The sequence below is a fragment of the Apaloderma vittatum genome, unplaced genomic scaffold (assembly GCF_000703405.1).
Source record: "Apaloderma vittatum isolate BGI_N311 unplaced genomic scaffold, ASM70340v1 scaffold8543, whole genome shotgun sequence".
NCBI lineage: Eukaryota > Metazoa > Chordata > Aves > Trogoniformes > Trogonidae > Apaloderma > Apaloderma vittatum.
In genome coordinates, this window is record NW_009709760.1 from 19633 (window position 1) to 35072 (window position 15440).

The 15440-nt window shown below is 45.6% G+C and overlaps 1 protein-coding gene across 1 annotated transcript; it reads right to left on the reverse strand.

Moving 5' to 3' along the window:
* Window positions 1–7700: 7700 nt before the first annotated feature.
* On the reverse strand, window positions 7701–12545 carry CALCOCO2 (calcium binding and coiled-coil domain 2). Its single transcript, XM_009867043.1, has 11 exons — window positions 12362–12545; window positions 11908–12010; window positions 11663–11796; window positions 10815–10940; window positions 10209–10336; window positions 10008–10098; window positions 9801–9914; window positions 9558–9653; window positions 8795–8933; window positions 8344–8387; window positions 7701–7877 (listed from the first exon to the last, which is right to left on the reverse strand). Exons 1-11 carry the CDS (start codon window positions 12539–12541, stop codon window positions 7701–7703), a joined length of 1332 nt encoding a protein of 443 aa, XP_009865345.1. The 5' UTR covers window positions 12542–12545.
* Between the last annotated feature and the right edge of the window lie 2895 nt (window positions 12546–15440).

A 15440-nucleotide genomic window follows, 5' to 3' on the forward strand; every position in this document is an offset into this window, starting at 1 on the left:
CTCTGCTGTTGGGCCACCCCATTTTAGGGGAGGCACAGGACGTGAGGCCTACAACAGCCTCGGGTAGCGAAGCCCTTGGCGGAGCCAGATGTTGATCCCTGAAGCAGCAAGAGTATTTCCCGTCCAGAATATATTTTCTGACAAGTATTTGTGAGGGAGCAAGCCTAATCCTGAGGTCCTTTGCAGCTTGTTGGGTGATTTCAGGACAGAACAGCCAAAAAATTTGCGCATCGGCCTGTGCCCGATCTGCCCTAACTCTAGGCTGGTGGTAGCATGCAGATCCTAGAGTGGCCGTGTCTTAAATCTTTAAAACAGCACAGAAATCATCCTATATGAATAATAACCAAACAAAATTACTGGCTTTGGAACACTGAAATTAGACTCCGAGGTCTGTTGGTGCTGCTGAGACAACGAGTAGCACCATTTACATCCAGGATTTGCAACAGTTGTATGAATTCAGTTCCCGCTGCCATGGAAACAGACCGAGATGGCTAAAAATGGAGCAGGTTGTTCTAAGCTAATTGTTCGACGCGCACAAAAAAAGCTCAAACTCCCTTTTCTTGTTGCGATACCGATCCCTTTAAACTAACCTGCTCCATTTCCATGGCAGCCGACAGCAGATTTACTAGAATTCATTTTCAATTTTACAATCCTGGTCGTAAGGTTAAGAGTTTTCCAACATTTCCTATAGAATTAAAAATCCAGTGAGCTCCTCAGATTTATCTGAGCAATCTGCAGCATACTCAATACGGTGCATTCAAGTGATATAGAGGTATATATAGCTTCTGCATTAAAGCAGCGTGTTCTTCTCTTCTGCTGCTTGTAAACACAAGGATTGGAGCCTTTACTGGGACTAAAGAAATTTTCATTCAGGATCCCTCAGCGCTGCATCTTTTCAGTCTGTCATTGGGCCACATGTCTTAGGATGAAGTGCAAGAATCTCATGTTTATGGGTTGTCTTAGAAAAAGTCACTGAAAAATACGATGTAATAGCTCTTTCAAAGTTACTGTTTCTTCCAAAATATGTTTGGATTGTAATTCTGAGTATTCTTACAAGATTTCTTCCTTTAAGAGCAGAGGGGCCTTCTAGTAGATCACTTGCAAGAAAGTTTGAGTGTCCCTATTTTGTCTGATTTCTTAAAAAAACTGTAAAGTAAGAATGACAAGGCACACTTGCTAGGTATAGTTCTGAAAGGACAGAAAACAGGTCACTAAAATTATCCTATCCTAACAGAGAATGAAGTTCCTGAAGGTGTAAAAACCACTGAGCTGCCTAAAAAAATTATGGATGTTCTCTGTTTTGTAGGGTGAAGAGCCCCTCTTCCAAACCTTCCCTACATTTTGGATCAGATCTATCCTAACAACAGCTCTCTTTAAGGAAGGATTGTTGAGTCTAATGCTTCCATTAAGGCAAGCGTGGGTTCATATATACGGCTACAACCAAGTAATAACTCTTAGGAATTAAAAATCCATATGGCGCTCTCAGCTGTACTACATAACATGTGCAGCAGCTGCTCTCCAAAATATTATAACTGTTATTAAAAAAGGAATTGGCTACACCGCATGGCTTGTGAAACTACAACTTATTATTAAGCAGAAACAAATTTAGTGTAAAAAAAAAAACCGTTCAGGATCCGCAGGCTGACCATCCTTTTTGTCTTGCTTCATTGTCGCTGTTTGTTTCTGGTTGCATTTAGATGCCGTAATCATGACCGAGGCCCCACAGGAATACGCATTATAAAAACACACGCAATATTCGAGTCTCGTCCTGTTACCGGGGAAGAGAAGCAGGCAAGGGACGAGACGTACAGATGTAAGTGCCTCAGGGCTTCAGTTATCAACTCCCTCTTGGAGCAGCTGCTCCCACTGGCGAGTCTCTTATGGATCAGTAGAGGAGAAGTACGGCCTGATGAACCCCACCAGGTTTTTCAGGCTGGGAAAGCCGTGGGGAAGGGTTAAAAACTCCCTGGAGTCTGAAGGGCATCAATCCCTTTTGGCAGCCGTCCATTTTTTGACGGCTCACTTGTGCTGTTCCCCTTTTCTCCAAACGAATGCTAAACCTGGCGAGGGAAAGGGGGATTACGGCACCAATTTTCTGAGTGGCTTTGGCCAAATTCCTTCATGTCTGCGTGACTGTTTTTCCCTGCGTGTAACGTAGGGCTAATATTTAATGATTTAATATTTAATCCTCCTTCTTCGGAGCTTGTTATCTGAGGTTGTAATGTGAAAGGAGCTATATTTAACATCATTAATTTAGGATCTGTGCTGCTGGTGGCTTTGCTGTATTTTAGACTCTGAGTGCCAGACAAATAATTATATAAGACTGTAAACCTTGCGCACTCTGAAGCTAGTGGAAGCTATGTCACCAATATAATTTTTTAATTTATATTACATGGTAAGCCAGGGTGCAAGCCTACTTTTAAGCCTAAACTGATCTCGTACACGAATTTTAATGAGCTCTGGTGCCTCAGAAGGCAAAGAGCGAGCTCTTAAATAGGCCCCTGTGCTGCTTTGTGTGTGGGGTGGGCACAAGCATGGCTGTGCCAATCATAATATATTCCATAATACCACAGAGCAAACAGAGAATGGTTGAGTGAGCTCAAACTCCTTCCTAGAAGGCTTTAGGGTTGTACGCAGCAGGGCGCTACGATCTGAGCAGGCAACTGATCTACAGATATTTGGGGGATGACTAAGTCAAGGGGCATAATTTGTAGTAACCCAGTTTCTGGCCAGATCCAGGGAACTACCGAAACAGTGCTGTTTGGATCAGGACATGGTGTCAGATTTTCCCCGAAGGTGGTTCTGACTGGCTAGGAAGGTTACAAAAAATTCATCCAGAAAAAGGAAAGTCCTCTTTGCTAACAGCAAGAGACAGTCTGTGCCATCCCGCTGTACTAACTCTGCCACTTAAAATGTGATCAGAACCTAACAAAACCCTCCACTTGCCGAGATTTACTGCTTCACAGACCAACGGAGCGAAATGTAAACTGCAATACATCCGTCTTTATCCCGCGAGCATCCTTGGTTCTGTTATTTCCCTCTCCGGTCCCCCTGGATGAATAGCCCTTTCCCCTCGCTGCACTGAATACACCAGGTGACTCCGAATCCGGCCACCCAGCAGATGCTTCCGCAGTACCAACTGTTCTGATACCCCAGCCCATCTCCAGCTTGGGTTTTGTTTTGTTTTTTTCCCCTCCTTCCCCCCTCCTCCTTGTGTCCTACCAATCTCTGCTGCCTGGCACATGCTGCAAGCCGCAGTCCCACCGGAGTGATATTGTGATGGAAATCAGGGAGGGGATGCAGGCAGAACTGCGCAGATTTACGGCACTCTGAGGGTTTCCATTAAAATCCTTGACAACTTGTTATTTATGAGTAGACCAACAGCTCTTCTAATATCCAGGGCCTAGACCCCATTCACTCAATAATGCTGGTTTGGAATAAATGAGCCAGAGGATGGAAACCAGTTCTGTTAGTATAATGGAGGAGGCTAATAGCTGTTTAGAGAAAACAACTGATGTAATGCTGGGACCCAATCCTTTCGCCAACAAAGCAAAAAAGGTTCGATTCGTCAGTGCATTTCACGTAGTGATTTGACTCGGCACAAAGAGGGTGATAAATGGCAGCGTTCGGATTTTGTGCCGTTATGTACCCACTGAGCACTCTCTATTTGTACCAGTGCGCTGCAGATCAAGGGACTCATTGACTCCCGTGCAAGCAGGGGTAGGTCAGTCTTGATCCCCGCAGCAGAACAAAGATAAACCCCGTGTCCTTACAAAATAACAGAAGCGACAAAAATTCTCTCTATGTAATATCTTCATTTTTCAGTCTCGTAAAACCAGTGCTGCAGCCTGTCCAAGTGTCATTCTAGAAGTTCTCTTTTTTCCACTGTTCCTTTCTCTGCTCTCTTCCCCTTCCCATCATTGACATGCCATTGACATGCAGAATCACCTCCACGTACTGAGTAAGCACAGGACTGATCCCTGAAACAAGGGTTTCGGTGATGGAAACACTTTAAACCCTAGATGTGCAATATGCTGCTGTGAGGAATTATCGATCTCTTCTGCTCTATCTTAAAATCAAACTGACAAGTTATTTTGCTAAGTATAACCACTCAGTTGCTGGCTTGTACATGGCTTTCCTTTTCCTCCATTGTTCACCTGCATCTTGTCTATTTACATTCCTTTTGTCGGTAACCTTTTTATTTCTTTTCAGCTTCCTCTGCTCTCCACGGGAGCCTCATTAAGGTGAAGCGAAGGGAAGCAGCAGCGCTGCCAGATGGACCCTGCTCCACGCCTCTGCCTGCCCTGTGTCTGCACCCCAAACTTCAGCACTGGGATTTTGGAGGCGATTGACGATGCTGGAAGTCCAAATTGTTCTGCAGGAAGAAGAAAGAATACATGGAGAGGTGAAGAGGAACCAGGAGGAGAACGGGTGGAGGAAAGCGTCTGGTAAAGGAAGGGAAGGGACTGTGTCTGTACAATTGGAGTCGCTTCTTCAAAGAAGCTGAGCCACCAGCCAGTTATTTCAAGCCTCCTTTCAGGTACTCTGACTTTCAGAGCTGAGATAATTTGGGAATCTGGGATCTGTAACCATCTCCCTTGTGGCCAGTCTCATTTTTTCTGCACTGGAAATAACTTTTCCCAGGTGAAACAACGGTCTTTCCTATGAAACGAACCGACATCAGTTGGTATGTGATGCCCTCGGTGACCAGAGCTAAGAGCATCCCTCTGCAGCTGAGAGAAGTTATCATCTGGTTCGCATTTTACACATACAGAAACCTACCTTTGGTTAGAAAATGGTGTGCCATGGACAGGGACAGATATATTTAAAATAAACTCTGTGTGAATGGGAGAGAAAGCCCGAGACAAGAGCCAACTTCTTGGAAAGAAAAGGGTCTGACGAAAATGAGGGAGAAGCAAAAGGACCAGTGGGCCAGTTCCTAAGCTGGACCAAACTGAGAAGCCTTGCAAAGGCTTAAAAATATACATATTCACAGAGATTTGGCGCGTAAAGTATGAATTCTTCCTTTTAGATACATTTTTAATGAGTGTCCATTCAGATGCTCTGTGAGTTCTGGTATAAAATGTGCCAAACCCCTAATTTCCCATTGGAAAATTTATTTCAAGGTCCTTATCCAAGACATATCAATGGAATATTGCATCTCATCCAAAGTATATCTATATCTAATTATCAGCCATTTGAGCTACTTCTGTAATAAACCATAAAACTGAGGTAGGATTGAAATCCCTTATCAAAGGCTAAATGCAGCAGTAACATAAATAATGCTGTAAATTACAAGCAAAATGAAAACTTGGTCAGAAAATAGATGATGTAATTTGTGCTCAGGGGTAAATTGGTCCCTGGCTGCCCGGGATAGGGAAGGTATGACCTGCATCAGGCCGAAGTACATAGCTGGGAGTCTGAATCTGTGTCATTATTATGGAAAAGGAATGACATGCCTTAAAATACTTGAAAAAACCCAGCATCTTCATGAGATTTATTGCAGTCTGACACCCTCTGCTGGCGACCCGCTTGCTGCTTGTCTCCCAGGGCTGGCAATTCGACATAGGCACCCGATTTTATAGAAATACGAGGAGCAGGCAAGTGGAAAACAATAGGTGCCCGTGTAAAAGGGATGGAGAGGCAATTTGGGGGCGACGACACTTGGCACTGGTGGCTCAAGGCCATAGATAGCACCGGGACATCACTCCAACCCCAGGTGACCGCGTTTGGCTTTAGTACCCGAGCCACTACAGCTGGTGCTGGCAGCAGTGTAGGAAAGAAAGAGCTCTGCTGAGTGGAATTTGGATGAAATACCAGGGTTTTAGTAAAAAATTGCTTTTGTCTCTTCCCACATTCGATCTGCTTCTGACAAGGAAAATGTAATTTAAAGTGCGGGACGTGTGGGAAAAGGTTGGGGAGAAAAGCGTTTTGAAAAACAACGGGACTTTTCCTGAGGAAACAAGCGTTCCGTTAAAAGCCAGCCTCATTTTCACCGAACGTTTGTTCATCAAAATTGGGATAAAGCAACGCCAAGAACATTTTGATGTGGAAATCAATGATGTACCAGGTATTTTTAAAATAGTATTTCTCATCCCAAGTGAGGAAGTTTTCACCTTTATCTCCTAGCTTAAGGAAAAAAGGTGTGGATAGGTGGGATGTCCCTGTGACAGAAGAATTCCAGCCAGCTCCAGGTTTTCAGATGAGCACTACTGATATAAACAGTCTCTCTACCCGTAGGGATGCCGTGTTGTGTGCTCCAAGTTACTCGGAGAGGTGCCTATAAGTACGTTGTTAGACAGAAGCTTCAGCAAGTAATTGAAAGCCTGCAAATAGCTCCCTTAAGACCTCATCAATTCCTCCAATTTATTTCTTTAAGAATGAACACCGACATCTTTTTCCACAATTTTCTCCATATAGCTTTTATTGTTGTTTGCTGTTATTTGCCTTTACAGGTCTTTAAATAACGCTCGCCAGTATAGTGCATCTCAAGACAGAAATATTCTATTCAAATCTAGGCTGCTGAAAAGGTTGTGTACAGTCAAAACAGTCAAACATTTTGAAGGCTTTGTTACTCTAAATATTCTTAAAACTCTGTGTAAACTTCTTAGGATTTTCTGTTGTTTCAGATATTCAGCAGGTAACACAGTCTAATATGGCTGGATAATAAACATTTCCCCATTTGTGCTTGCATAGGAAAAAGAGCTGTTATTCATAAATTGAAAACCCTGAAGCATAAATAAAAATAGTAACCAGATAATCTGTGCATAAAGCATCGTACTATCCCAAGGCACTTAGGTTTGCATCACAACATTTTGGCTTGAGAACAGGCTTTTCTTATTAAATCAAGAAGGTTTTGAAACAGGAGAAATAACCCAACTGCAGAATTTCCTTTAAATGAGAATGCCCAGTTTCTGACACACTGCTTATCCTCTGTGCTGCCAAGACAACCCAGCCACTGCTCTTCTATGGGCTCCACCCCGTATCGACTTTCTCGGTTTCAGAAATTCCATTTTTATCTCACCCAACAATAAGGCATGCTGCCTCCTTTGCTGGAATGCCGGCCCTAGACCTTCAGATCTGCAAACAGATATTCAGTCTCGTTATAAATGTCTCTTTCAAAAGCTTTACGATGGTGAGAGAAGAGATATATTTTTTATTCAGACCTCTTTACTGATTAATAATTAATTCTGCATTCCAGAAGCTGAGCAGGACTGAAGGTGCAATCCTGAAAGATTACACAATGTTTCTGGTCTTTGGTTAGCGATCACAGCGATGTATTAAAGAATAAATCCATTTTACCAGAGAGGTATCAGCCAAGTAAAAGAAACTGCTGTACAACATCCCACCTCTCAGATCCCAGCCTGAACGAACAGTTACACAGCCAATCCTGTTCTAAAGGACTGGTACAACATTCAACTAAATTACTAATTATAGGGGTTGTAACCCATTTAACATACTTGATCCAAGACACAGGACTTAAGCTGGATGCCAGCGATTCAGTTTCAGGATATGGCTGGCTGACCTGACTTATGGTTGGTCATGTGCCCCATGGAACAGAAAGCTCAGAATTACAACGCGAGCAGCAAAGTCAGTTTTGTCTGGGTGCTCTTAGCATGAATTAAGCCTCTACAGTGATTTTGGTCTATTCTAAATTGCAGCCTCTGCCACCTATTCTACAGAACAGATACAAATTCAAGTTACTCCAGGTGATGACAAAAAACATGGTCCTCAAACACCTGCTTATTGGAGTCTTCGAAGGTCTCACGGCAGAGTGGGCACTCCAGAAGATGGCTCTGCACATGGGCCTCGTACTGACTTGTTTCAATATCTTCAGGAAAGACTTCATCGCACATGGGGCACTTCCTTATAGAAGCCTGAAGTACAAAGCGAATGCAAATAAAGTCAGTTCAAAAATCATATTCCAAGAGAAGAAACAGGGAATTTTAGTAGCCAGGTATTATCACTTTTGGACAAGTTTTTGTGACTTCTAACACCCAAGTTCTCAAATGTCTCCAGGTTTCTCCAAATGGACCTTAAAATTCGAGAGCTTCTGAGAGGTATTCTAACTTGCACATAGCACACATCCGTGTCTCCAGTATGGAATAAGGTACTTAGCAGCTGCACACTGCTCATTCGGATATTAGAGACTGTCAAGAGCTGGTCCTTAAAGTCAACAGTTTCCTTAATTCCAGGTGTCAGACACGTGTCTCCATTTTGTTACACACTCTGTTACCAGTAAGGAGACGATTGGCTAGGGAGCTGAACGTGGAGCTCTTTTTTTAAATTTCAAACGACTAATTCGTGTCCGTACACCACCAATTCAAGTCGAGTTGTGTCCACTTTACTTACATCTGCAGCTCCTGCCTCCAGGTTTGCTCCTGCAGCTGGAAGAAGAAGAAATCGATTTAGCCACAGCAAAACGATTAACAACGTAATGTGCTGATAACTAGTAATTCTTGAAACATGAGGACGTGGCTCTGGATCTAAACCTCTCTATTTAGGAGAACGGAATGTGGACATAAGCCATGGAACTGGCTGTCTCACAGCTGAATCGACGAGCTAATAGTTGTCTCTCTTGGCAGAAGGTGAACAGACAGCTGATTGCTTAAGTGAGCTCTTCACACCTGGCAGTATTTTGCAGCTGCCAAGTCATCTGCACACATGCAAAGCTGCACAGAGGTGCTGCTAATAATGTCTTTTCTACAGCATTCAATTCAAGAGGGAGGATAATTCGCTGAGATTTTAATGGCCACGGATTTGCGCTTTCAGACCAAACGCCAAGTAATCTCACCACTATATGGATTTCCAAACAGAAGGCCTCCTGCTTCACGAGCTGGTTTTGGAGCTTGTGCTTGTGAAGCAGAGAAGGAAGAAACCTCTCTAGCCTGTGAGAGACGCCTCAGGAGTCCATCGTTCTCTTCCATTAGTTTCTGCAAAGGGAAAGAAGGGCAGAATGAATTTTCAGAAGGTCAGACAAAAGTCACACTTTGCATTAACACAGATCCTCTTCTATCAGAATCCTAATTGCTCTTTTATGTGGCTCAGTGTTAGTCCTGCTTCATCAAAAGGCTAAGCAAGGTAAGGAAGGGCAAGGATCTATTCTGTGGCCTGCTCTGGAAGGCAAACAAGATGATCACAATAGCGTAATACACTTGCAAAGACAAAAGACCATCCTGAAGTCATGCAGAGTAAGGAAAAAAACCTAAGCAGTCATTGTTCTGACTGGACAAAAAGGCTATGTCCATTTAAACGATTAAGGCCATTCATTTCAGCAGTGTGAAAATTAAGCTAGCGTTAGAAGTCTTTGAAAATCCAGCCTGTTCTGCAGTGGGGGAAAAAGACGCAAGTTGTCAGGCCCTTCCACTGCGCAGACTTGGCAGCAACAACGTGCCATGAGTGTAGGCACACAGTCATTTGTCCGTGCCTGAAAGCCAGGCTGCCAGGCTTCAGGTGATGTGCGCAGGCACAGGGTTAATGGAACTGAACACCAGACCGAGAGAACAGCGTCACATTCGACACAGGAGAAAAGCGAGGGAGTTGTGCCAAGTTCTCACCTGGTTTTTCTCATCAGCTGCACTCTTTTTTGCCTGGAGAATCTGCCACAAGCGCCTCTGCTCCTCGAGTTCTTTCATTAAGTTACAGTTTTGTTGCTATGAAGGAAGGGTCATTTGGTAAATCAGGGGAAAGTGGCAAATAAGACGACGACGGCACTGGAGCTGTCATATACTCGCTGCCTCATGCCTCAATCTCTCTGCCTTGGCTCTCCCAAGCACTGTGATACTCAGGGGAGGTATTACCTTAGTCTCGAGTAATTGGCGATTCTCTTCCTTTAAACTTTCAAGCTGCTCTGTCTTGTCACGGTCCGTACAAGATAGGTTTTCCACCTCCTTCTCATAATTCAACACTTTAGACTAGAGAGCAAGAAGAGTGTGCAAAAAGTGAAAATGGAATAGCCCTGACCAAGGAGCCCAGGCACCACCTTTTGCTGCAGAAGGTGAAGCTACCTGCAGGGAGTCCACGTGATCCAGGGCTGTTTTCAGTTTGGTTTCCAGGTGTTCCTTTTTGGAGGTCACATTCTGAACTTCCTCTTTGAGTCTACGCAGAACAAATCAAAACACACTGTACTTTCACGTATGGAAGCTTAATCCGCAAAACAAGGCGCTTACATGAAATCCAGGTTTGAGATATGCTGTAAATACACTTACTGGTGCAGTTCTGCCTCTCTGCAGCCATCCAGCTCCTTTAGATGGTTATTTTCCTTTTTCAGGGAATTCAGCTCCAGCTCTAGTTTCTCCATGTTGCTCCTTAGAGACTCTAAACTCTTCTGCGACTCCTGAAAATCAGAGTGAGGTCTACAAGAGGTAAACAGGACCCAAGCAATAGTCCTGCTCTGCACTGGAACTGCAAAAACCCTCAGATGCACCACTGCCAGGCAGCCCGTCTGAAGGAGGAAAATCCCTCCTTTGTGTCCTGACTACTCTTTCAGACCCTGCTTCACTTATATTAGGCCCTGAGGAAAATTGAAAGAGGAAAAGACAGTCATAGTGTGATTTCAGGAGAGCTTACAAAACATTTTTGAGCAGTTCCCGTATGTTCCTGACTCCCATGTCTGAAGATGGCTCTTGTTCGTCATTATCGTTCTTACCACAGTAAAGGTATTGTACAATTTGGTAAAGGATTAAAAAGATAATATGGGAAGAAACCTCTTTAATTTTCTCCTGGAAGCGTGCAGTGGCACGAGATCTAACTTAGTCCCTCTTCACCTTTCAGGCTTAAAGCTCCTGACTTATTTCATTAACTTTTTTCTTTACCTGCATCTTCTTAAGCTCTTCCTGCAGATCGACCATTTGTTTCTGGAGTGCGGCACAGCTCGCTTTCAGCTGCTTGTTTTCTTCATGCAAATTTTTGTTCTGTAGTTCAATCTCTTCCGCTTCTCCCTGGCAAGTTGGGTTGTAACAGAAGCACTGAAAAGCTACTGAAAAGCACTGAAGAGCACAGTGTGAAGAGCAAAGAAACGCAAGCTCTGCAGAAGGGAAACACCATGTACCTCCTCGTGATTTCACTACTAGTGCAAACCAGACTGCTGCTTCCCTCTCCCTGGTCTCTTCAAAGCTGACCATCAACCCAGTTCGGGAATGCAAAGCACATACTACCCCTGATCTTTGGAGATGCTCAAAACCTTCTGTGTCTGCAGAAGTCAGCAGACACAGAGCTTTTGGGCTTTCTGCAGTTTATTAGATTAGGATCACACACGCGGCGTAGTCGTTAAAAAAAGGGCTGCACACAAGACACTGCAAAATAAGAATGCTCGGCTTCACAGCACCTCCGTTATTGTCCACGTGCATGCTCTTACTCCTATCTAATGGCAGGCTCTTCCCACGTAAATGACATTTTCATTTAAAAATATTTAAAAAGCCCTGAAACGCTACGCATTAACTCGCTCCCCATTATAAAGAGCTCGCAATCTAAGCGATAAGTGGCAGGCAGAGAAACAAAGGCTGCCCAAATTTGTGTGACAGACTGGTAGCAAAGCCAAGAACAGAATCCAAGTCTGCTGAGTTCTAGCTTGGCATCTGAATTACCGGAACGCTGTGTTAGGAGTGAGCACATGCCAATAAAAGCAGAGGCAGTGAAAAGCAGGGGAAGAGAGGACCCATACCTGTGTGGTAACCACCAGGATATCGTCCTCACTTGCTGCTCTGAACTGGAAAGGCACGCTGGCTCCCCGGACCATGCCCTCCTGGTCAATGTAGCAGAATTGGTAGTATTCATCATCTTTCGGTAGGTAGTAGGCTTCAGACAAACACAACCACCTCGTTATCCCCAGCTTCTAATTATTTAAGCCTCTTAGCCACGTATGCACGTGCACGTACATTCCCCGAGGGACCCAAGCTCCCGACTCACCTTTGAACTGGATCTGCTGCTGCACAGCGGTATCACTGGGGATGTCACTGGGAAGAGGAGCCCACATGAACGTGTAATATTCCCGGGTTGTTTTCCATCCCACCTGCAATAGCAAAATTGTTACCCGGCATCACATAGTTCATGTCTGTCCTATGGTAATGGGACTATTTCCACATAGATCAGTTACTGAGAGGGATTTTGCATCCATATCCTGACTTCTAAGAGTTGTGGTCTATGCATGAAAGGATAATCAGAGTTTTTGATTAGCCTTGAAGCTGTTGAGATCACAATAGGTCTGGCTCTTTGTCCCTAGGCACAATAAAGGTGTTCCATCATACAAAGTTTTTACTGAAACAAAGTCTCCACCCATGTTCTATCGAAGCCCAAGCTATCTGTTCCTGCCTGCTGCTGCTTTCTCATCCTTGGCGCGCCCAGTTTCACGGTATTCACTTACCCGGAAGATGCCCACCCAGTCCTTCCCACGAGGAACAATGTTCTGTGTGAGGGTGTAGTAACAGATGATGTCTCCTCCGGGAACATAAAACTTCTCCACGTTGTTAAAGACAACCTGGGAGAAGTGGCAGCTGTCTAAGAGGACGGCAGAAGTGGGAGGCTCATCTGAGTTTTCATCCATTGTGGAAGTCTACAAGAGATAAAAATAAGGGGATTATCTCATCTTCAGATGCTGCCAATGTAGTTGTGTCTGTGAAGGGTATGAAGAGGTTCGGCTTGGGAATAACACAGCCGTGAGGTCCAAAACCCGCTGTGTGAACACCAAGGTTTCTCAGCAAGGCACACGAGCTCACTGGTATCCCTGCCACTGCGGCCAGGCTGCTCCCGACACCCAGGGCAGCCTGGGAACCATCTTTCGCAAGTGTAAGATTCTTTCCTCTGACTGCTGCTTCCCAGCCACAGTGCCGGGTCCTCGGAGGTTGTCGGTGTGGCACAGCAGCCTCTCTCCTGCGTGGGACCCACTGACCATCCTACAGATGTGCTACACAGGAGAGGTAGCGGTGCCTTACGGCGGCAGAAGCACGTGCGCCTGCTGATGGGATCTCTGCTGGAACGCTGGCTGTCCCCACATGAAGCCCAGCATCACATTTTTCATGTGATCTGACACTCCGAGCACATCCCCACCACATGTAGTTAATGTGGGGGTGCATCAGCTCTTCTGAAGTCTCTAGACTAGCACGTTGCTTGAGAAGAACAGAGGTTCCACTGGATTAGTAACACGCTCCGACCGTAGTACAAAGACAAAAACTGCAGCTCGCTGTCTATTCTGCTAACTGCTCTGAGACTTGTGCAGGCCCAGCCCTAACGCACTCCACCTTCCCAGGCTGACCGTGGTGACACATAAGACACACTCACGCTGGCGATAAACAAACTCAGCAGCCTTCTGCATTTCCAACCCAGCGCGACGACTTGACCCCCAGACGCAACATCTTTCATCTGCAGCTTCCTGGCTCCAAGGGAAGAGAGGTACCTTGCCAAGCTCAGCTCCCACGGAAGAGCACAAACGGAGGAGATCCTGGTCAGGGAGGTTGTCTTCGTTGTGTCTCACAAGCCTGTGTCCTGAGGCTATTCTAGCTGTGCCACCCCGCTACGCTGAAACTGCGAGACGATTCTCAGTATCGAAATGAATCCGTGGCGTGACAGCAGGGTCAACAAACAGCATTAAAGCTTTTCCATGAGGTGTCTATACAGAGGACAGAGGTGTCTATACAGAGGGAGGTGATCATGCCCCTGTACTCGGCACTCGTGAGACCTCACCTCGAGTGCTGTGTCCAGTTTTGGTCACCACAGTACAAGGACATCGAGGTGCTGGAGCGGGTGCAGAGAAGGGCAACAAGGCTTGTGAGAGGTCTGGAAAACATGCCCTATGAAGAGCAGCTGAGGGAACTGGGTTTATTTAGTCTGGAGAAGAGGAGGCTGAGAGGAGACCTTATTGCCCTCTACAACTACCTCAAAGGAGGCTGTAGTGAGGCTGGTGCTGGTCTCTTCTCTCTTAATTACTAATGACAGGACAAGGGGAAATGGCCTCAAGTTGCATCAGGGTAAGTTTAGATTGGATATTGGGAGGAAGTTCTTTCCTGAACGAGTGGTGAGGCACTGGAACAGGCTGCCCAGGGAGGTGGTGGAGTCACCAACCCTGGAGGTGTTTAAAAAAAAGGTAGATCTAGCACTTGAGGCTGTGGTGTAGTGGCTGGGGGTGCTGGGTTGAAGGTTGGACTAGATAATCTTCAGAGGTCCCTTCCAACCCTGAACATTCTGTGATTCTGTGACTCTGCAGTGCGTTGTGACACTACGAATCACACAGCGTAAATCTGTAGGGGGTACCTTGATCAAAACCTTATCCAGACCGCCAGGAGCCCCAGCGGGACCCGAGACCAAACCCTAAATCACCCTCTTTGCCACTGCGTTCTGCAGGCAGCCAGGCTTCGGCCCTGGCAATCCGTCAAGGGGCAGATGGCTGCTGAGAAAAGCCTGCCGCCAATCCCAGACAATTCAGTTCCAGGAAATGAAAGGAGAACCTTCCTAGCTGACCTTAATAACAGCAGGAGCAAGCAAGGACTGACCTCACAACAGAGGGAAGGAAAGTTCATCATGAACAACCATTGCACTGGAGCACCTCCCATCCAGAAGTTTCACATGGAAGTGAACTCCCTGGAATCTTGGGGTGTTTTTTTTGTTTTCTTTAGCATCATCCAACAGATTGTCTGTATTCTGTGCCAATGAACAGCCTGAAAATCAGGCAGAAGTTTAGATGGAGGTGGTGGGGCTGCGCTCAGGAAGGAAGATGTATCAACACCTGAAAAGAAACATGATAACTGTGCTGACACTGCCTGCCTGGGGAGGACTGAGAATTCCTCCTTCTGGGAGTGGAAAGCAGGGCAGGCCCTAGAAATGGAGACAGCAGAATCTTCTAGGGCCTCCAGGGCTGCAGTTTCACTTTTAATTCTCAGTGGGGTGTGCAGGAAATGGCGTTATGATTCATCTAAGCATCAGCCGTTACCTGCCAGGCATCAAACTTTCCCACCTTGTTGCAGCAAAACAATGTGTTCTGCTGAAAAAAAAAAAAATTAAATAAAAAAGTGGTGATTTTGGTGACCGTGAAGAGCATGCTGATGGAAGAGTTTCCAGTTTACTTCCAGAAAAAGGTGACAGGAAGCAGAGAGGGGAGGAGGACATTTTGTTAATACTCACATTCTTTGTTACGCAAACAGCTCGTAAATCATCAGAAAAGGCAGAAAAGACCCCGAGAAGCTGCTGCCGCCCGAGGGGATGGGACAGTCACAATCTCCGGGGTGTTAATGCCTAACGGGCAGTCCCAGCCCGGCGCTGAGCTAACGAGGAGGGACGCTTACAGCTAACACGGCGCAGGGCGGGATAAATAACGTTTCCTCCGGTGCTCACAGCCCGGCCTCTCTCCGGGGACTTTCTGGGTTTTCCCCACTTCTTTCGCTGTGGCTGTTTTCATCTTTCGTTAACCTGCAGCGCCCCGATGACCTAGAAAAAACCCCGGATCCTCCCCT